The 19,513-nt window shown below is 60.2% G+C and overlaps 3 protein-coding genes across 3 annotated transcripts in view; all 3 read left to right on the forward strand.

Moving 5' to 3' along the window:
• LOC118155556 (keratin, type II cytoskeletal 8-like) overlaps positions 1-2,492 on the forward strand; it is a 4,721-nt gene extending 2,229 nt beyond the window's left edge. Inside the window, exons 3-7 of the mRNA XM_035308881.1 lie at positions 1-211; positions 1,129-1,254; positions 1,717-1,937; positions 2,025-2,076; positions 2,174-2,492. The exon at positions 1-211 is cut by the window's left edge and continues 72 nt beyond it. Of these exons, the coding sequence (XP_035164772.1) occupies positions 1-211; positions 1,129-1,254; positions 1,717-1,937; positions 2,025-2,076; positions 2,174-2,365 (802 nt within the window). The 3' untranslated portion in view covers positions 2,366-2,492. The remainder of the gene's footprint in view (positions 212-1,128; positions 1,255-1,716; positions 1,938-2,024; positions 2,077-2,173) is intronic.
• A 7,749-nt stretch (positions 2,493-10,241) lies between these two features.
• On the forward strand, positions 10,242-14,930 carry LOC118155543 (keratin, type II cytoskeletal 4-like). The gene is made up of 9 exons (XM_035308866.1): positions 10,242-10,817; positions 11,189-11,403; positions 12,497-12,557; positions 12,939-13,034; positions 13,130-13,294; positions 13,465-13,590; positions 13,813-14,033; positions 14,203-14,237; positions 14,344-14,930. Exons 1-9 carry the CDS (start codon positions 10,275-10,277, stop codon positions 14,637-14,639), a joined length of 1,758 nt encoding a protein of 585 aa, XP_035164757.1. The 5' UTR covers positions 10,242-10,274; the 3' UTR covers positions 14,640-14,930.
• Positions 14,931-19,095: 4,165 nt separating this feature from the next.
• The window catches only part of LOC118155554 (keratin, type II cytoskeletal 6C-like), a 4,046-nt gene continuing 3,628 nt past the window's right edge, over positions 19,096-19,513 (forward strand). Inside the window, exon 1 of the mRNA XM_035308879.1 lies at positions 19,096-19,513. This exon is cut by the window's right edge and continues 341 nt beyond it. Coding sequence (XP_035164770.1) covers positions 19,147-19,513 — 367 coding nt within the window. The 5' untranslated portion in view covers positions 19,096-19,146.

The raw sequence follows: 19,513 nt of genomic DNA on the forward strand, positions 1-19,513 counted from the left end.
GGGGGTGCAGCTAGGGGACCCCCGCTCAGCCCCCCGTGCCCTGCAGGAGCTGCGGGAGCTGCAGTCGCAGGTGTCGGACACGTCGGTGGTGCTCTCCATGGACAACAACCGCAGCCTGGACCTGGATGGGATCATCGCCGAGGTGAAGGCGCAGTACGAAGACATCGCCAACCGCAGCCGCGCCGAGGCCGAGAGCATGTACCAGATCAAGGTGGGGGGGTGCCCCGAGCCCCGGGCTGCTCCGTCCCCCGGGACGCCCACACTGGGGTGCTCCGTCCCACAGAATTCTCCGTCCCCAGGGATGCTCCGTCCCCTGGGACGCTTCATCCCCCAGGACCCTCCATGCCCCAGGATGCTCCGTCCCCTGGGACGCTCCGTGCCCTAGGACATCCCGCCCGTTGGGATGCTGTGACCCCCAGGATGCTCCGTCCCCCAGGACACCCCCTACCCTGGGATGCTCCATCCCCCAGCACACCCCGCACACTGCGACGCCCAGTCTCGCCGTCTGGGTCCTGCTCCTCCTGCCCTTGCCCAACCCTCCCCGCCCGGGGGCCAGGCGGCTGCTCCCAGTGCTCCCAGTGTCTGCAGCGTGGGCGCGCCAGGCCCCGTGACGGCCGCCCCAACCGGCCCGGCTGCAGCAGCCCCAGCCCTGAGCATCGCCCCCGGCACACCCAGGCTCGCCCCAGCTCCTTGCTCCCCGATTTCCCGAGCCAGAGGAGCTCGTGGGGCTGCGGCGCTGAGGGGCGCGGGATGCCCTCACCAGAGCCCCCAGCCCCGTCCCCGCTCTCCCAGAGCCCCCCCAGGGGCTGTTCCCTTCGGTGGACTCATCCCAGCTGTCACCCCCCTGGCACCGCTGCAGGGCGGCTGGGGGAGCACATGGGGACCCCGAGCGGGGCTGGGAGTGGGGGTACCCCAAAGTCCTTTCCCCCTCGCCCCCTCAGGTGCTGTGCCCCCAAGGTGTCGTGGCCCCACGAGTCTGTGGCTGTGTGCTTTGGTGATTGTGATTCCACGATTCCCTAATTCCACAATCCCCTCATTTCACAACCCCACAATCTTACGATCCCCTAACTTTGTGACCCCCTAATTTCACACTCCCCCAACGTGGTGACCCCCCGCGCCCCCCCGCAGTACGAGGAGCTGAAGACGACGGCGGGCAAGCACGGGGCTGACCTGCGCAGCACCCGCGGGGAGATCAGCGAGCTGAGCCGGCTCGTCCAGCGCACCCAGGCCGAGATCGAGGCGCTCAAGAACCAGGTGGGGCCCAGGCGGAGCTGCCCCCGCCCTCCTCCTCCTCCGCCTTCCTCCTCCACCCTCGGCACCCCAGGGCCCCCCCGCGGCCCCATGGGGGGGCCCGGCCCATGGAGGTGCTGGGGTGCAAGGGGGGGGATGCTGGGGGGCAAAGGAAGGGTACGGGGCTGAAGGGTGTGGTACAGGGGTGCAAGGGAGGACACTGGGGTGCAAGGGGGGGATGCTGGGGTGCAGGGTGGGACGGGGGGGTGCAAGGCGGGACGGGGGTGCAAGGCGGGATGCTGGCATGTAAGGGGAGGAGGCTGCTGGGGTGCAAGGGGGGATGTGGCACAGTGCAAGGGGGGACACTGGGGGGTGCAAAGAGAGAGATGGGTTGCAAGGGGAGAGGCTGCGCAGTGCAAGGGGGGGACGCCAGGGTGCGAGGGCCCCCCAAACCCTTGTGTGAGGGGACCCCCCCGTGCGCCACAGCGGGCCAGCCTGGAGGCGGCCATCGCGGAGGCGGAGGAGCGTGGGGAGCTGGCGCTGAAGGACGCGCGGGGCAAACTGGCGGAGCTGGAGGCGGCGCTGCAGAAGGCGAAGCAGGATCTGGCCCGGACACTGCGCGAGTACCAGGAGCTGATGAACGTCAAGCTGGCCCTGGACATCGAGATCGCGACCTACAGGAAGCTGCTGGAGGGCGAGGAGAGCAGGTGGGGGCCCCTCAGCGCCACCCTTTTTTGGGGGCACCCATCCTTCCCCCCCTCAGCGGTGCTGAGCTGCCCCCCCCTTCCCCGCAGGCTGGAGGCGGGCGTGCAGAACCTGAGCATCCACACCAGGACGGCGAGCTACGCGGGTAAGGGGGGGTCCTGGGGCTGCGACCCCCTCCCCACCACCCCAAATGGCTCAGTGCCCCCCCCCCTCCTTACCCACCCCCTTCTCGTTGCAGCCGGCTATGGTGGGGGCTTTGTGGGGGGCCTCGGGGGGGGGCTTTGGGAGCTCCTTCTCCAGCAGCTATGCTGTGCCGCCCCCAGCCCTGGAGGGCTCCCCCGTGGCCAAGTCGCGCGCCATCGTCATCAAGAAGATCGAGACCCGCGACGGCAAGCTGGTGTCCGAGTCCTCCGACGTGCTGGCCAACTGAGCCCCCCCAGCCCCCCCCGAAGCCGTTTGCGGCTGGATCCGGACCCCCAGGAGGGATGGGACCCGCCCCCCCGATGGGACCCCTCCCCGACACCCTCCTCTTGTCCCGTCCTGAGCCAGGGCCCCGCCGTCCACCCGTCTGTCCTGCGTCCCCCTGTCCGTCCCGTGCCCCCCTCTGTGTCTGAGCCACTGGGGGGGTGCTGTGGGGTCCCCCCCCACACTGTGACCCCCCTCCTCTCCCCCCCCAGTACAGGGCTGGGGGGGGTCGGGGCTCCTGCAATAATAAACCCTTTGAAACCCAGAGCGTGACTGTGTGCTGAGGGTGGGGGGGCATCAAAAAGGGGGGCAAAGGGGGTCTAGGTGGGGGCGTCAAAGGGGGGGAGCATCAAAAAGGGGGAGCAAAGGGGGTCTAGGTGGGGGTGTCAAAGGGGGGGAGAACCAAGCAGGGGCGGAAGGGGGCCTTGAGGGGTGTCACCCTCAGGGCAGGGCTGCCAGCACCCACCTGGGAGTCCCAGGATCTGTCCCAGGGGTCCCGGGCTCCCTCCCAGCCCCCAACCCCCTGCCCTGCAGGGCCGGGCCCCCTGGGTGCCCCCATTAATTACTGCACTCGTTAGGGCTGCGCTAACAGGGCAGGGGTCATGCTGCAGCCTTCCAACTCAAACCGGCCCAGTTCCACCCGATTTCCACCCAAACCCAAGACCTCCTCTAGGAACCAGCACCCCTCGCTCCCCCCCCATGCTGGGGCCCCCGTGAGATTCTCTGGTGTCTCGTATGAGGGTTGTGCCCGTGGGGGGGGGAGGGGGGCAAAAAAAAACCAAACCTTTTCCTTTGCCCGTTCCCCCCCCCTCAAAAAGCTGCGGCCCTGCCCTGCCCGGGGGCTTTGTTCCCGTGCTGGGGACCGGGCGGGGGTGGCAGGACGGGACCCTTGCCCCCGGGTTCACGGTTACAGCATTGGGATCGATCCTGATGGTGCTGGGGGGGGTCGGTGCCCCCCAGGCACCCCCCAGGCACCCCCGGACCCGCGGGACGCCCCCAAAGCGTCCCTGGAGGGGGTGTTATTGGGGGGGCAGTGGGAATTGGGGTGCTCGGGGGTGGGGGATGTGGGGGGGGCAGTGGGAATTGGGGTGCTCGGTGGGGAGGGTGCCGGGCCCCATTACCGGCCCGGGGGTGACACCTGGCGTCAGCACCGCGAACGTCGCTCCGCACAGCGCTCGCTGCTAATTGCCGCTAATTGCCGCTAATTAATTATCGCTAATTACCGCCCCCGCCCCCTCCTCCCTCTGCACCCAACCCCTGCTTGTTCACTAATTAATTAATTAATTAACTAATGGGGAGAGAAGGGGCTGCATTGTGGGGTGGGGGTGTGGGGGGGTTCCTGGGTGGCCACAAGAGGCCCCCAGGAGCATTCCCGACGCCTCCCAGCTCTGGGGGGGTGCCGCGGGCTGCCTGGAGGGGGGGGATAAGGAGACCCTGACCCTGTGGGGGGGGTGTTTGGAACAACGAGACCCCCCCCCGCCCCAAAGCATCCCCCCCCAGCAGCTCCAGCCCCCCCTTTCCCCTTCCTGCCCACCCCCCCGGGTGAATTTTGGGGCTGCAGGCGCTGGGGGGCAGCAGAGGAGCGGGGACGGCGCGGGCGGCGGGGTGGAGCCGCCCCCCCCCGGGGAGCAGCGCCCCTGGGACCCCCCCCCCCACCTTCCCCCCAGCACCCCTGGACCCTCCCCCCCCCCCCCCATACCTCCGACCTGACCCTTTGGGTTTTTTCTCCGCTTTTGGGGTCTGGAGGTGGCCGGGGGGTGCTGAGCCCCCAGGCCCCCTCCCCCCGGTGCTGGCTGCGGAGGGGGGATTGTGGGGGAGGGGTCACGGGGCTTGGTGCCGCCGAGCTGGGGCTGGAGGTGCCCGGGGCTCCGGGGAAAGTGTCACAGGGGAAGTTGAGGCACAGGGGGGTGGGCTGGGGGCAGGGGGGATTTGGCTTTTTAGGGGCCGGGGTGGGACTTTGGGGGCAGGGCTGTGTTTTGGCATTCTGGGGGGCGTTTCGGGATTTGGGCATTTTTGGGATCAGGGTGGGATTTTGGGGTGCTTACCCCTGCCCTGTGCCATCGCCAATCCCATCCCAGCGCTTGCCATGTCGGAGGGACGAGGCAGCACCCAGAGGTGCTGGGGGGGGCGGGGGGTGTTACACCCATCCCATCACCCCCCCCCACAGCAATGTGCAGACCCCAGGGGTGAGCCCAGCTGGAAGGGGGCACTGCCACTGCCCCAAATTGGGGACACCAAAGATTGGGGGCATTGAGGCTCTGGGACACCAAAGTTTGGGGACAGCTGAGGCTTGGGGGCACCAAAGACTGGGGATATCAAGGTTTGAGGGCACTGAAGTTTGGGAACATCAAGGCTTGGGGACACTGAGGTCTGGGAACACTGAGGTCTGGGGACACTGAGGCTTGGGGCCACCGGGGTCTGGGGACACTGAGGTTTGGAGTCAGTAAAGACCGGGGACAGAGTGCTGGGGACACCAAGGTTTGGGGCCACCAGGGCTTGGGGACACTGAGGCTTGGGGCCACCGGGATATTGGGGACACTGAAGTTTGGGGTCACCAAAGACTGGGGACGTCGAGGGTTGGGGACACCAAGGCTTGGGGCTACTAGGGCCTGGGGACACACTCCACCCCCCCGGGGGGTTCGACCCTGTGCTCCCCTCCCCAGGGCCGTGTCCCGGGGTGCCGTGGCGGTGCCAGTGCCACCGCTGCACCTCGGCTCGCCCTGCGGGAGGTGCCCGTGACTCACCGGGACGGACGTGCCTGGGCCCCATGCGTGCTCATGTGCTTCGTAGGGGGGGATGAGGGGGGGCAGAGCCTTTTGGGGTGTCCCGGCATAGGGAGCGAGGAGCTGGAGGTCTTCAGTGGGCTCAGGGTGCTGGGTGTGGGGTCCCCTCCTGCCTGGTGGGGGGAGCAGGGGGACAGTGTTTGGGTGCTCCCCCAGATTTCCTTGACCCCTCTTTGGGCTGGGCTCCTTCACCCCAAAACCATGGGGCGGCTTCGGGGTCCCTTCACTGGAAGCGAGCAGCACGCAGAGAGGGGAGAGACCCCCCAAAACCAGGGGGTGTGCGAAGGCGGGGGTCTTGGGGATCCCCCCTGCAGCACCGCATCCCACCCCGGCAGGGGGACCCCAAAACCCTTCTCCCCCTGCCCCAACCCTGCTGAGCCCCGGCTGGGAGTGGCGAGCTGGGCACGGGGCGACGCCGGTGGCAGGGGGCTCGGCCAGGCGTGGCGGGGGGCACGGGGCCAGCAGCAAGCTGGGGCTTGCTGAAGAGCTTTGGGCTGTAATTAGCGGCAGGGCAGGATCCACCCAAAGCTCCTCGCTTGGCGTTTTCACACGCACACCCCTCGCACCCTTCCCGGCCCTTGGGGTGTTTCTCCTCCCCAAATCTCTATGGACGGGTCCAGCCCCAGGGCCTGGGGGGGGCCTCAGAGGGTGCCCTGGGCTCGTGGCCGCCCCCCGGCCAGCACGGGATGGATGGACAGATGGATGCGGGGACATCCCGTGGGCTCCTGCCTCCGTCCCTGGAGGCTCTGAACTGAAGGGCTGGGGACGGCCCCATCCCCTGGTCCCTGCCCTCCATCCGCATCCTCTCGTTTTGCTTCCTGGCCCATTTTGCCGGGTTTCTCCCCAAAATGTGCCATTTCTGCCAATTGGAGGGGAAAGCCCCCTGCACCCTGCTGGCACCTGGAGCAGCTTTGCCATTTCCCTGGAGCTTGGAGGCTTCAACCCCATTTTCCCTCATCCCCTTTCACTGAAAACCAGCTTCCTGGCCCCAGACAGCACTGTGGGGTGGGGGAATGCTCTGTGTCCCCAGTCCTTGAAGCAAAGCCATGTAAATGTGCACCCACTTCGCCCCCACCACCCCTGTATTCAGCACAGCCCCTTGCAGCTCTGAATTGGCCCAAATTTGGGTAAATTCGGGTGCCCCATCTCATGTAGCCGCAGGCAGCCCCAAGTGCTCCCGGTCCTTTTGGGGTGCTCAGAGAGGGGGTGGATGGTGCTGGGGGAGAGTCCTGAGTGCTCTGGGGTTGTGTGTCTCTGAGCGTGGCAATGACACCCAATTCTCACTGCCTGGCAGCCAGGACTCAGGTTTTGCACCATTTCTGAGGGACAGCCGGGGGGGGGGGGGGGGGGGGTGTTTGTTCCCTGTCTCCCTGGGGCCGAATTCCCCCCAAATTGTCCCCAGGAGGCCACCGAGGTGGGTGGAGGGCGGGTGGCTAGGGGAGCTCCATGCCCGTGTCGGCTGTGGTGGTGCCAGCGGCGCTGCAGCAGTCACGAGCGGTCAGCGGCATCACCCTCCTCACATGAATTATCACCCTCATTATCATCTCCTGCGGAGGGCCTCGGGTTCCCAGGGGAAGGTGTTGCCTGTGAGCTACGTCGGAGCGGGGTTGTTGCAGCCAGAGCCTCCCAAGCGAGCGCCCAGGGCTCTCGGCCGTGCGCAACGGCAGTGGTGACAGCCCTAGGTGTGCCGCCGTCTTCTGCAACAGACGCCTTTGATCTCGCTCGGGACCCACCTTGTTATTTCTGCATTGTGCTTCCCAGCCCAGGCCCCAGCCCTGCAATTTGCCTGCTTACTAATTGTGAGCTGAGCGGCTGAGTCCTTGCTGCCTGACGAAGCGGGCTCTGCTCTCCCTGCTGCCTCTTTGGGGTGAAAGCGGGCCAGTTTGGGCTCCCCAGCCTTTTCCCCGTGGAGGATGCTGAGGGATGCTGCGGATGGGGGGCAGCCCACACTCGGGGCACCCTCAGCGGGCAAAGCCTGAGCTGCTCCGTCCTCTCCCCAGCGCCAGTGGCAGAGCTGCGGCTGCTCCATGGAGGTGCGGAGCAGCCCCGGGGCGCTCCCCTGCCCTTGCGCTTCATTCCTTCCTCTCTGCCTCCTGCTTTGCATCCCAGACCTGGTGGCGTGGGCCGAGCAGCCCCGGGGCACCAGGGAAAGCTAGCGGCTGAACCGGGGATCCCAGCGCCACATCTGTCCCCTACCCACCCATGGCTTTTGTGGGACTGCAAGGAGCTCGTGTGGGGCTGGATGGCTCCTTGCGCAGCCAGGCGGGGGGTGCCCGTCCAGCAGTGTGGTCCTGCGGATGCTCCTGGAGGTGCTGAGTGCCGTCAGCTCCCATTGGGGTAAATCACACGACCACGGGAGGCTGCTGGAGTCCAGGAAGTGTTTGGACAACGCTCTCAGACACGTGGTCTGTTTTTTTGGGTGGTCCTTCGGGGACCCAGCAGTTGGACTCGATGATTCTGGTGGGTCCCTTCCAAATCGGGTGTTCCGTGATTCCGTGGGAACATCTGGGTTGGAAAAGACCTTCAGTATCATCGAGTCCAACCTCTGACCCGACCTCTCGAGCCCCACCACTAAGCCATGCCCCTAAATCCTGCTTTATGGGATCCCACCACAGCCACCTCCTGCTCCCCAACGGAGCCCCACAGACCAGAGAGGCGGCACCTCCCCGTGTCCCCATGCCACAACCACGATGGCACCGAACCTGTGGGTCCCAGCCCCACAGTGCCACCCCAGGGTGCTGGGGACCTGCCATAAGTGGTGCCAAAGCTCCGCGGCCGCGCGTCCTAGGAGCTCATTAATGCCGCAGCGAAACCTCTGGGAATCAGATTTCACTGCCGGGATGGAAAGGAGCCGGCTATTTATATCGTCCCATGGGAAGAGCCCATTTCCCCTCCGCAGCCTCTAAGCCTGGTCTAGCAAAGCTTGTATGCGTGTGTGTGCCTGGGGGCTGTCCTGTGCCCAGCAGAAGTCCCTCCACAGCTGGATGTGCGAGGGCATGGCTGGGGAGCAGTGGGGTACCTGGAGCGGCTCCTTGGGGGTCTGGGTCCGTAGTGATGGAGCCGCCCGGTTTTAACCCAGGTCTGGGGATTTGGGCTGGATTTCTGGTGTAGAAAAGCTGCTGTGTTTGGGGATGTCTGACCTCTGCTGTGTGCTTTGTTGCTCGCAGCGGTCCTGTTTGTGGAGTGGCACTGCAGGAGCTGGCCCTCTGCCCCGCACCCATGGTCCCAGGGGGGTCGGCTTCTCCCCCAGAGCTCCCCGGGCACCCACGCTCCCGCAGCCCTGGTGCAGGATGGATGGAGAAGCTCGCCCCAGGGTCTCAGATGGGTTTTCCCACCCCAGAAGAGGGCTAGGACCTGAGGGGCATAGCAGGGTGCTTTCTGGGCAAGTGTCCAGCCGGGCAGGAGCCAGCGGTGTCCGCGGTGCCCGTCGGAGCCGCCCTGGAAACTGCCGGCACTGTGCCTGCCGGGCCCTGGCAGGTTCACACGGCTCCTCTGCCGGTTGTGCAAGGCGGAGGCAATGCAGCTGCCACCGCCCTGCGTAAAGCAATCTTGGGGTGCCCCCGCAGCAGCCCTTTTGGGAAACGGGGATCCCAGAGCCCCAGGGAGGGAGGGGGCTTCCAGGACGGACTGGGGGAGTCTCACGCTGAGGCTGTGCGTGGGTGGTGGCTGAGGGAGCAGGAGGTCATCGGCTTCTCCCCACCGCCCAGATCCCTTTGGGCTGAAGGTGCCGCAGCTCAGCAAACACTGGATGAGGTTTGGGAGGAAAAGCCCCCCCTGGACCAACTGCCCATCTGTGGGGATGCCTCAGCTCTGCTCACGGACCAAGATTTGCACTTTTGAAGGGAAAAAGCAAGAAAGGAACGGGCTCAGAGCTGGAGCTGGCTCCCCAAACCTCTCCCACGAACATTTCCAATAAAAGAACTAATTACAGAGCGTGCTGCTAAGCTGCCTTTTATTGTCAGGGCTGCACTTGCAGCTTGTGGTTTGGGGGGAAGTCTCTCCTTTTTTTTTTTTTTTTTTTTTTTTTTAATAGCAGGATAAGTGGCTATCCTCAGTTTGATGGCACCTCCAGACACATCTGCTAATTAAAATATAAATTAAAAGTGGTTAAGCAATTAAGCAGTCTTTTTCAAAACAATGAGAGCTTGCCCCCTGGCTTCCTGCCCTCCAGGGAGGTGGAAGGGGAATGAGGGGAACCTGGAGCCCTGGGTGCAGAACCCAGGGGCACCCTGGTGGTACCCAGCTCACCTCCAGCCTCGGCACCAGCCCGGTGGTGGGATTGGGACCTGCTGCCACAGACACAGCTCGTTAGCACCACGACCCTAACGAGGGACAGTGAAGGGGGCGCAGCGTGGGAGCCTGGAGCTGCTCTGTGGACCCCTCATGTCCCTCCAGGCTCAATTCACTGGGCTCGGGGTGATCTGACATGCCTTTAAAGCCTCCTAAAACATCTTCTGTACTGACACCGGGCTCGTTTGGTAACCCTGCCAAGGACTAACGCTCCCCAGGCTCCCTCCCTCGTTGTGAAACAGTTTTGGACAAAACAAGACAAAGCTCCCCGAGCAGAAAGTTGAACTGGAGTGCATCTGGGGCTGCGATTGGGAAACCATGGTTTTGTTGGAATTCAGTGAACCTAGCACCTGCCATGAGGCTCAGAATGAATGATTTAGCTAAAGCAAGGGTCTCCCTTGAGGGTGTGACATGTCAAGTAATTTGTAGTGCTTTGTCACTGCCATGAGAGCTATAGAAAGGCCCGTGATGAGTTGACAGCTCCAGCTAAGGGAATTTGAATGGGGGATACGTTTCCAACACCAACAATAGCTTTGTTTTATTTTCTTAGCTATCTAGGGAGTGTTTTGAGGCAGGTCACGGTGATGGCAAAGAGGAGAGGGGAAGGCATGGTTCCAAGCACACCTAAAACAATTAATAGAGTAAAACCCGACTTCTCCACTCCCCTGACACCCAGCCAACTCCCTCAGCAAATAAAAAGGGGAATCGAGGCACGGTGCTAGCAGGACAGACCTTCTCGTGCTTCGCAGCCCTCCGGACGCAGCTCTCCTCTCTCGGCACCTTCGCTCTCGACCCGCCGCTATGTCTCGCCAGTCGTGTGGCCTCAACAAGGGCTTCAGCTCCAGCTCTGCTTGCCTGGGAGGAGGGAGGAACAAAGTCTCCTTCAGCTCGGTGGTCCGAGGAGGATGCCGGGGCTCTGCTGGCAACGCCGGTGGCTTCAGCAGCAGGAGCCTCTATAGCCTGGGAGGGAGCAAAAGCACCTCCCTGGGAGGATTCGGTGGAGCTGGGGCCTGCAGAGGCTTTGGGGCTGGAGGCCAAGGAGGCTTTGGCTATGGTCTCGGTGCCGGGGCAGGATTCGGTGGTGGCTTTGGTGGTGGGGCCGGGGCTGGCTTTGGCGGAGGCCTTGGTGGTGGTTTTGGTGGCTTCGGCGGAGGGTTTGATGGCGGGATGGGGGGGCAAGGCTTCCCCGCCTGCCCGCCAGGCGGCATCAGGGAGGTGACCATCAACCAGAGCCTGCTGGCCCCCCTCAACCTGGAAATCGACCCCGAGATCCAGAAGGTGCGAACACAGGAGCGGGAGGAGCTGAAGACCCTCAACAACAAGTTTGCCTCCTTCATTGACAAGGTGAGCGCGGCTCCGGGCAGGGCCCGGGGGTGGTTGGGCCCACCCCCTTGCAATGGCCATGGGGCGGCCACATGGCCACCAGAGAGCCCAGTGGGCCGGAGAAGTGACTTCTGCAAGGGGCAGGGGACATTGGGTTTCTCTGTGAGATGGGAGAGGGGAGGCCACCCACCAGTGCCCGCTCAGCCCAGAGCAGCTGGGATGGGTTTTCCCATTGCTTGTGGGACCCTGGGCAGGCTGGGAGCACTTTGAGGAGGAGAGAACATGTGGAAGGGCTAAGCTCATTAAATGCAGGTGATGGGGAGAAAAAATTGATAGAAAGATGCTTTTGGGAACTGTCTGACCTTCTTCCCCCCATCCCTGTGCTCGGTTAGGTGCGGTTCCTGGAGCAGCAGAACAAGGTCCTGGAGACCAAGTGGAAGCTCCTGCAGGAGCAGAGCCCAAGCACGGGTGGCCGGAGCCTCGACCCCTACTTCGAAGCCTACATCAGTGGGCTGCGCCAGCAGCTGGATGGGCTCTCAAGCGAGAAGCACCAGCTGGAGTTGGAGCTGAAGAGCTTCCAGGACATGGTGGAGGAGTTCAAGACCAAGTACGTTGCTGGCGGCACGGGCGCGGTGGCACCTCCTGGGTTTTCTTTTTGGCAAAGCTTGGGCTGAAGGGGTTCACGTCCTGGATTCGCCTGTGGCCGTGTTTGAGCTGGGGCTGGTTTCTTACAGGTCTGATTATTTTCCACCAGCCGCAAAAGGCTGTGTGCGGACTTGGTCTCCAGACTTTTTCTATTCCTCTTTTATTTTATTATTTTTTTTTGCGTAGTGGCAAAAAAAATCAAAATGAAAACTACCTTTGAACAGACAGAAAATTCAAGCAACCGCAGGAATGAACTATGTTCCACTTGTTTCAGTGATTAAATAATGCAAAATGCTATGAGGAAGTTGCCACCAGCTGTGAGTTTTGACAGCAGGGGCCAATTTTTCAAGGTGTGTCTGGCATATTGTCTGAGCTACGGCTGTCACCGAGGCAGGATCTTCTGCTGTTTGTCTTCCCCACTTAAGAATCTGTGACATTATGATTTAATGAACCAATTAGACCAGTTGCTAAATTGCAGCGTGATTTCCTCATGGATTTCCTCATGGACTCCTTACAATGATTTCCTTCGCAGTTAGTTAGATCTTCCTTCGGAAATACGATGTGGAGGGAAGGATTATTCTCCCAGTATTATTTATGGGATTAATTTCTCCAGTTGGAAAAGCACAAACGAAGCCTGCAGAAATGTCTGTGCTGAAAGACTTGCAAAAACCTTGGAGGGAAAGGAAGCTGGGGGCTTGCCAGGAGCACCCAGATCCCTCCTCTGCCGAAGCCAAGGGCCAGGAACCGGCTGCATTTTGGAGATGCTCTCTGTGCTCTGCAGCAATCGCCCGCTGAGCAAGGACTTGGTCCTGGATGGAGGCTGGGGTCCGGGAGGTCCTGCAGGGTCCCGGAGGTGCTGCAGGGACCAGCAGGGCGTGGGGCAGGAGGCGCTGGGGTGCCCGGGGTGGCTCACGGGGAGGCCGTGCCGCTGCTGCCTTCCCCTCAGGATGATTTTTGCTGCACATTGCTCTGAGGCCAGCGGCCTCTGGCTGCCAGTGGTGGAGGCAGAGCCAAAGCAAGCAGAGAGATTCGATCTCCCTCATTGTAATCAACAGGTACGAGGAGGAAATCAACAAAAGGACAACTGCGGAGAACGACTTTGTGCTCCTGAAGAAGGTAAAGCGCTGGGCTGCTTATGGCAGGAGGACAAAGCACTTGCAAAGGCAAGGGCAGATTTTAATCGAGCTTCTGCCTCATTAAGAAAAGGGAGCTGAAGCCTGGAGAACCTTAGGGGCAGAGGATGAGGAAGCTGGGAACTGCTGCTGCTGGCCAAACCTGCAGCACAATAACCAAATTACTGCCTTTGTCAACATTTTCTGAGCGCTTTGTTATGTTTAAATTTAATGCAATGCCCCGTGTGCTCGGAGGCTGTCTCATCCCAGCCATGTGGGTTGGTGTCTGCATTAGGGCAGAGCAGGGCCCCAAGATGTGTGTGCAACTGGGGGCAGCGGTTTGGCTGTCTCGGGCAGAAAGCTTCCACCCCCCTTTCTGCTGCAGGATGTGGATGCCGTCTACATGACCAAGGTGGAGCTTCAGGCGAAGCTGGACTCTCTGGCGGACGAGGTGAACTTCATGAGGAGCCTCTACGAAGCGGTAAGGGGTCCCAGGGGCATGGCGGGGCGGAGAGGGGCCGCAGCACCTGAAGGAGGTCGCAGCAGGGCTGAACCTGGTGCTGGTGTGGGTTGCAGGAGCTGTCCCAGATGCAGAAGACAGTGTCCGACACCTCCGTGGTCCTGTCCATGGACAACAACCGCAGTCTGGACCTGGACAGCATCATCGCGGAGGTCAAGGCGCAGTACGAGGAGATTGCCAACAGGAGCCGGGTGGAAGCCGAGACCTGGTACCAGAGCAAGGTGTGGGCTCCACGCGGGGCTGGGGCTGGTGGGGCTGGTGGGACTGGGGGAGCTGGGGAGGCTGGGGCCATGCTGGAGCTGTGGAATCAACCTGGGCAGGGTCTGCTGCGGGGCGGTGTGGAGAGCCCAGTTGTGCTGTGCCTCACGTGCTCCTCTGGCTTCTGTACTAGTACGAGGAGCTGCAGGTCACAGCAGGAAAGCACGGAGACAGCTTGAAAGACACAAAGGCTGAGATCTCTGAGCTCAACCGCATGATCCAGAGGATACGGGCTGAGATCGAGAGCGTGAAGAAGCAGGTAAGGCTTGCATTTTGGGGAAATGGGTAACTGGCTCATAACTGGTAACGGATCCTGGTAAGTCCCTTCAGAACTCCCCTACACCCCACACTCTGCTCAGAGGCTGCTGTGTTTGGAGCAGCTGAGCCCAGGAGGTGTGGGCACAGAGCACAGTGTGCCTGGGGACCGTGGGTGCTGCGCACCTCCTACCCCACTCCTCGCATCCTTGGCTCTGCCCCGCAGTGCGAAACCGTGCAGAGCTCCATCGCGGACGCTGAGCAGCGCGGGGAGCTGGCCATCAAGGATGCCAAAGCCAAGCTGACTGAGCTGGAGGCAGCCCTGAAGAAAGCCAAGGCAGACCTGGCCCAGCAGCTGCGCGAGTACCAGGAGCTGATGAACGTCAAGCTGGCCCTGGACATCGAGATCGCGACCTACAGGAAGCTGCTGGAGGGCGAGGAGTGCAGGTGGGTGCAGGTCCAACAGAGCTCAAGTGCATCCTGCCGGGTCCATGGGGAGGATGCAGCACTCTGCATCCCCTCTGCTAAAATACGAGTGGTGCAGCAGTGCACCATGCTCCTACGGACCCTGACGGACCGAGCTGTGTGGCGCTGATATCCATCTCTTTCCTTGCAGGATGTCTGGAGAGTGCCAGAGCTCTGTGAGCATCTGTAAGTACCACTCCCTGCTCCAATGGAGCACGGGGGGCTATGCGGGGTGCTCCAACATTTTCAGCCCCACTGGAGGTAACCCCACTCCTCCCACTTGTCTCTACAGCTGTGGTGGGCGGCAGCAGCTCTGTAGGAGGTGGATACGGCAGCAGCGGAGTCTACCTCGGAGGAGGAGGAGGAGGAATGGGATTCGGTGCTGGAAGTGGGAGAGGCAGCTGTAACACAGGCGGTGCTGGCTTCTGCTACAGCTTAGGAGGGGGCGGATTTGGCGCCGGGGGAGGATTTGGCTCTGGAGGGGCAGGGTTCTGCTCCGGAGGGGCAGGGTCTAACTCTGTCGTGGTGGGGTCTGGCAGCATCCTGAAGAAAAACAGCAGCTCCATGTCTGGGTGCCGGCGGGTCTAGGAGAGCGAGCTATCCCCCCCCCCCCCCAGCACCCAAAGGAGAAAGGCAGCAAACCCCACCACGACCACTGCCACTCCTCCGCTGCCAAGGCGGGGGCCATCCCCCCGTTTGGACCAGACTCCATCCTCCTTCAGAAACTGTGTGGGAAAGTGACGCTCAGCTACGTGCACCAGCTGGGGCTGCTGGCAAGCTCAACAGAGGGCTCGAGGTGGTCTCACGTCCGCATCCTCACCTTGGGATGCTGCCAGGCTGCTGACTGTGGGGCCAGGAGCTGCCATTGAACCCCCCCCCCCCCCAAAAAAAAAAAAAAAAAAGCTAAAGCAGTGGAGATGCTGAGGCTGCATGGTCCCAGGAAAGCCTCCAAGATCTCATGCCTGCAAAGCCCGCAGGAGGGCTGCCCTGCACCCCAATGTGGCGCAGCTGCAGCCGGTGCCGATCACCAGCCCAGGCTTGAGCCCTAGACCAAGAATTTCCCAGCTGGTCCCAGATGAAGAGACGTCCCCGCCTGCTGCAGTTTTGTTTTCCTAACTAAGGTGCCGGCAGTTTCACCAGTGTCCTTCAGAAGCAATTGTAAAAATGTTCGGTTTTGTTCGGGCTTTCCCTTTTTGTTGCAATCGTGGGAACGTAGGCGCTTGTTTGCTTAAGCCTTTCTCCTTTGGCATGTGCCATACCCTAATAAACACTAGAGGCAGTAAACTTGTGTGGTTTTCTGTTCTGACCGGAGAGTTTCGTGTCCTAACAGGACTCCTCTTTGCGGAGATCTGGAAGCATTGCCTGGCTTTCCCTTGCCCTTTGCAGGTGGCACTGGAAGGCCCTGCAGAGGCAGCTGGGTTGGAGCCAGCTCTGGGGCCAGTCCGCAGCTCGGTGCTGTCACCCTCCCCTCCTTGGGGCTCCAGAGGCAATCGGTCCCATTCAAGCAGAGCAAATCAGGCCCTGGGGCTGGCATCCAGCTGGCCTTCGGAGCCCCTGCCCTTCCCCATGCCCTCGGTGGGCACCTCATGGTGCTCCCTGCCCAGTCCCCTCCTGCGCCAGCAGTGCTGGAGCCAGGCTTTGGCACAAGGCTGTGCCCAGCCTCCAGTGCCCACCTCTGCCCCACGGGTGGGGAGCACCATGCTTTAGCCTTTCAACCCACCCCAGGCATCTGTGGCTGCTTTTGAGGCATCTGCCACAGGGGCCTTGGAAACATGGCAGGCACAAACGCTCAGCCCCCTCTCAGGTGCTACCCCTGGGCAGAAGTCAAGTATTTCTGGGGAGCTGTAAACTTAGAGCCGAAAACTCCCGGTGTGGCTTCACCTCTTGCTCAGGAGACCTTGAGTCACGTCCCTGGTCAACCGCAGCCTTGCTTGGGGCTGTGGGTGAGTCACTGTCAGCTCAGCTCATGCTCCGCTCCCTGCTTGCAGGTGCTGGAGCACCGGCGCAGCAGTGGCTGCGGCGTGTCACAACTCTGCCAGCTAAGGCATGTAACTGCTTGGCTGGGGACATGCATTGGGCAAAGGTAAAGGCGCTGGTAAGTTGTAAAGGGACCTGAGATGGTGCTGAATGAAGACAGTGACTTCCCTTGGAGTCAACCAAACTAGCTGTGCTGTGTGAGCGCCTCCAGCACATGCCTCCTGATGGGAGGGATGCCCCATGCAGAAACAAAGGGCTGCTGGATGTGCACCAAGGCTTTACTTAAACACCAAAAAGCACTTCTCTTTTGTTCCTCTGATTGCAGCAGCAATTAAGGGAGGATTCTCCTGGGCTGGACTGAGACGTGACAGAGTTTCTGCCTTTTGTTGGAGCACTGAGAACTTCACCTGACCCGAAAGAAGTTTTGTTTAATTTTGTTGTAATTGCCCTCCGTGTTGAAAGTCCCTTCTAGTGCATGCTTGCACGGTGAAGATACCTAGATACCAAGTGCTTTTTTGGAAGCATGGGGACTTAACACTCTGCTTAGCTTCTCCTCCAGAACTTCTCCTGGTCTGAGGCTGACAGCATCTCCCAAGCGTTGGCAGCTCCCCGCTGAGCCTTTTGCCCCAGGTATCTCCCTCATTCCTGCCCCTTTGCTGTCCTCCAGCAGGGAGGACATGGTTGGAGGCCACGGGAGCCCAGGCTGCCCGTTGTGTTTGGATGTACGATGCTGCTGAGCCCCAAATCCCTGCCTGATTTCCCAAACTTGGCCGCAGACACAGCGGTGACTCAACGAGCGCGTTATCTAAACACGTGCGCTTGGGACGGGAGCATTGTGCTGACAGTGCATCTCCTGCCGAGCGTGGCTGGGAACGTGAACCGAGCCCGTCGTCCTGCCTACAGGAAAGAAAGAAAACCACGCAACTGTGGATTTGGTAATCCGGAGGGGGGTGAGGGAAGAAATAAGTCAGTTGCTAAACTGTGTGTGTATGCGCACAGGGGTGCCTGCACTGTGACACCCCAAGCCTGCACCCGCCTGGACCCTGCAGTGTGGCAGGCAGTGGCGGGATGCATTCAGCAGATAAATCAAAAGTGAAGTGCACTCACTGCCCAAGTCAGTACTGCCAGGTCTCACCTGTTATTTGTCCATTTTTTTTTGTCCCAAAATTTGGAAAGAGACCAGTGAACCATGCGGGATGTCCCCACACGCTAGGGTCTGCATGCACCACAGGGCACAGCCACCAAAACCCCGTTGCCTCCATGGTCTCACGGGGTTCTGGCTCTGTATTTTTCTGCCGGCTCCTTTCCCTGACCCCTGCCCGTGGATGCGGTGCCGGTGCTGGGGTGGGATGAGCAGCCCCTGGGGCACGGCTGTGCGTTTCGGTGGTGCTGCCAGTTTAACCGCACATTAAGCGCTGCCTGGGCGCCTGAGGCGCTTTTGGAAATAGGAGCCTGAGTGATATTTTAGGAGGTATTTAAACTTCTGAAGATACCAGGAGTTGCTCGTGTGGATTTTCAGGAAGCACTTAATTGCCTGTGTCCTATGGGAACTTCTGAGAGTCTCATCAGACAGCACAGTTAGATGCCTAAATAACCATAAAGAGGTTTGGGCTTCAACATTGCCTAGGCGGCCTTAAAATTGTGATGCTCTGGTTCTCCTGCTGTCAGGGATTGCTGAAAACTAATCAAGAAGATGAACTTCTCAGTAAGAATTTTTAAATAGAGACAGTAGGTGTTATTTGTTAGTCAGGTTTCTGCAGGACAACAGGATGAATGCATGATGGTTCACAGTCTTATTATGTCAAGTTTAGCTCATAAGCTGATTCCTTCTCAGTAATGATATCAGAACCAGAGCATTTTGATAAACTTCTACCTTTTGAAAACCCGGTGACTGCTTTCAAATAAGTGAAAAAAGGATACCTACTCGAGGTCTTGAAGGAGGGCTCAACACAGCTTACAAGTGTGTCTGTCTGCCAAAAATATATTTGCATATAAATGCTGAAGTGAGCCAGGTAGCTGAAAAGCATGCATTTCCTCAAGTGAAAGTCCTCGTGCTCTCTGTTCTCCGTTTTTATATGCCTCTACAAACAAGTTGAGCTCTTCAGCATCCTCTGCCTAGCTAATTGCATTTAAGTGTTTACGGTGTGTGTTACGTGGGCAGCAGGACTTTGCATGCCTCCTTCTCTCTGCCTGTTCTCAGGGCTGGTTGCCCGCCTGTCCGCACTTCCCACCGCAGCGGCTGAGCTGCTGATGCGTTCCCTGGCTCTTCTCGTGGTCAGTCCTTCCTGAAACACTCAGGAAACCTGCAAGGGATTTCCCATCTGTGATGGTCGTGGCACTTCTCCACTGTTGCAGAGACCCTCTTAGTATGAAGACACCGGGGCTCGTGTTCAGTGAGTTTGGTCCAAAAATGAAAGAATTTCCAGCACCAGCCATTGCCACAGCATCTCTTTTCCAGTAAGGTTTGATTTATCGAAAAGATGCAAAGCCTCATCAAAATGTAATTTGCTGAGCCCTGGCTCTGGGTTGAGAAACTACTTCTCTAAGCCAAAGGCAATTTTCCATGTAAAAAGAAGGCTAAGGGCGTAACATAGGTGTGTTTTGGGAATTGTGTAAGCCATGCTACAAGTTGGCATGAGCCACAGTGCTTGCCTGCCATAGGGCTTTGGAGTGGAAGATCAAAATAGAGATAAACATAAGCAGGGAAACAACCACAATGGATGAAAGGTGAAAAAAAGACTAGTCTAACATAGGGAGACTGTTACCATGCCACAGAAGTAGAAGACTTCTTAGTCATTGAGTGCTACCCTTTGGTAGACACGGTTGTATCTTTGTTAATTTTCTTCTGCATTATAGGGCGTGTTTCTGGGTAGGGTCAATGTTTGGCAAATTGAAGATGAAAATCTGTAAACCACGCCAAGCTGATGAAGACAGTAACTGTCTCCTCCTTCACGCCCATGCAAACCCATCCCACCTCCAGAAGCAGATAAAAGAGAACATCTGCTTCCCTCAAGTCAGAGGGACTAACTTCCCTTCTCTTTGCACTCACCTCCTCGCAGCCCAACTCCATTGATCTTTCTTCTCTTCTTGACTTTGACACCACTTGGAAGAAGCAGCCATGTCTCGGCAGTCTGTCTGCAGAAGCTTTGGAGGAGGGAGTAGAAGGGGCTACAGCTCTTGCTCTGCCATCGGTGGTGGCTTTGGAGGTGGTGGCGGCAGAAGCAGGAGCAGCTACAGCTCATATTCTATGTCCAGGGGATTTGGAGGTGGTGGACGTTGTGGAGGGTTTGGCAGCAGGAGCCTCCACAACATGGGTGGCAGTGGAAGGATTGCCATGGGAGGATGCTACGGTGGTGGAGGCTATGGAGGCAGAATGGGTGGCTTTGGTGGAGGCTACGGAGGAGGACTAGGCAGCTACGGAGGAGGAATGGGCGGTTTTGGAGGAATGGGTGGTGGAGGAATGGGTGGTGGAGGAATGGGTGGTG

Source organism: Oxyura jamaicensis, chromosome 33 (assembly GCF_011077185.1).
Source record: "Oxyura jamaicensis isolate SHBP4307 breed ruddy duck chromosome 33, BPBGC_Ojam_1.0, whole genome shotgun sequence".
In the NCBI taxonomy this organism is placed as follows: domain Eukaryota; kingdom Metazoa; phylum Chordata; class Aves; order Anseriformes; family Anatidae; genus Oxyura; species Oxyura jamaicensis.

What these genes read in the sequence shown, in the direction of transcription:
- LOC118155543 (XM_035308866.1), top strand. Translation starts at nt 10,275, where the DNA reads ATGTCTCGCCAGTCGTGTGGCCTCAACAAGGGCTTCAGCTCCAGCTCT. An exon ending in GTGGAGGAGTTCAAGACCAA is followed by an intron (nt 11,404 to 12,496) that starts GTACGTTGCTGG and finishes TGTAATCAACAG; the next exon opens with GTACGAGGAGGAAATCAACA. An exon ending in CTGGAGGGCGAGGAGTGCAG is followed by an intron (nt 14,034 to 14,202) that starts GTGGGTGCAGGT and finishes CTTTCCTTGCAG; the next exon opens with GATGTCTGGAGAGTGCCAGA.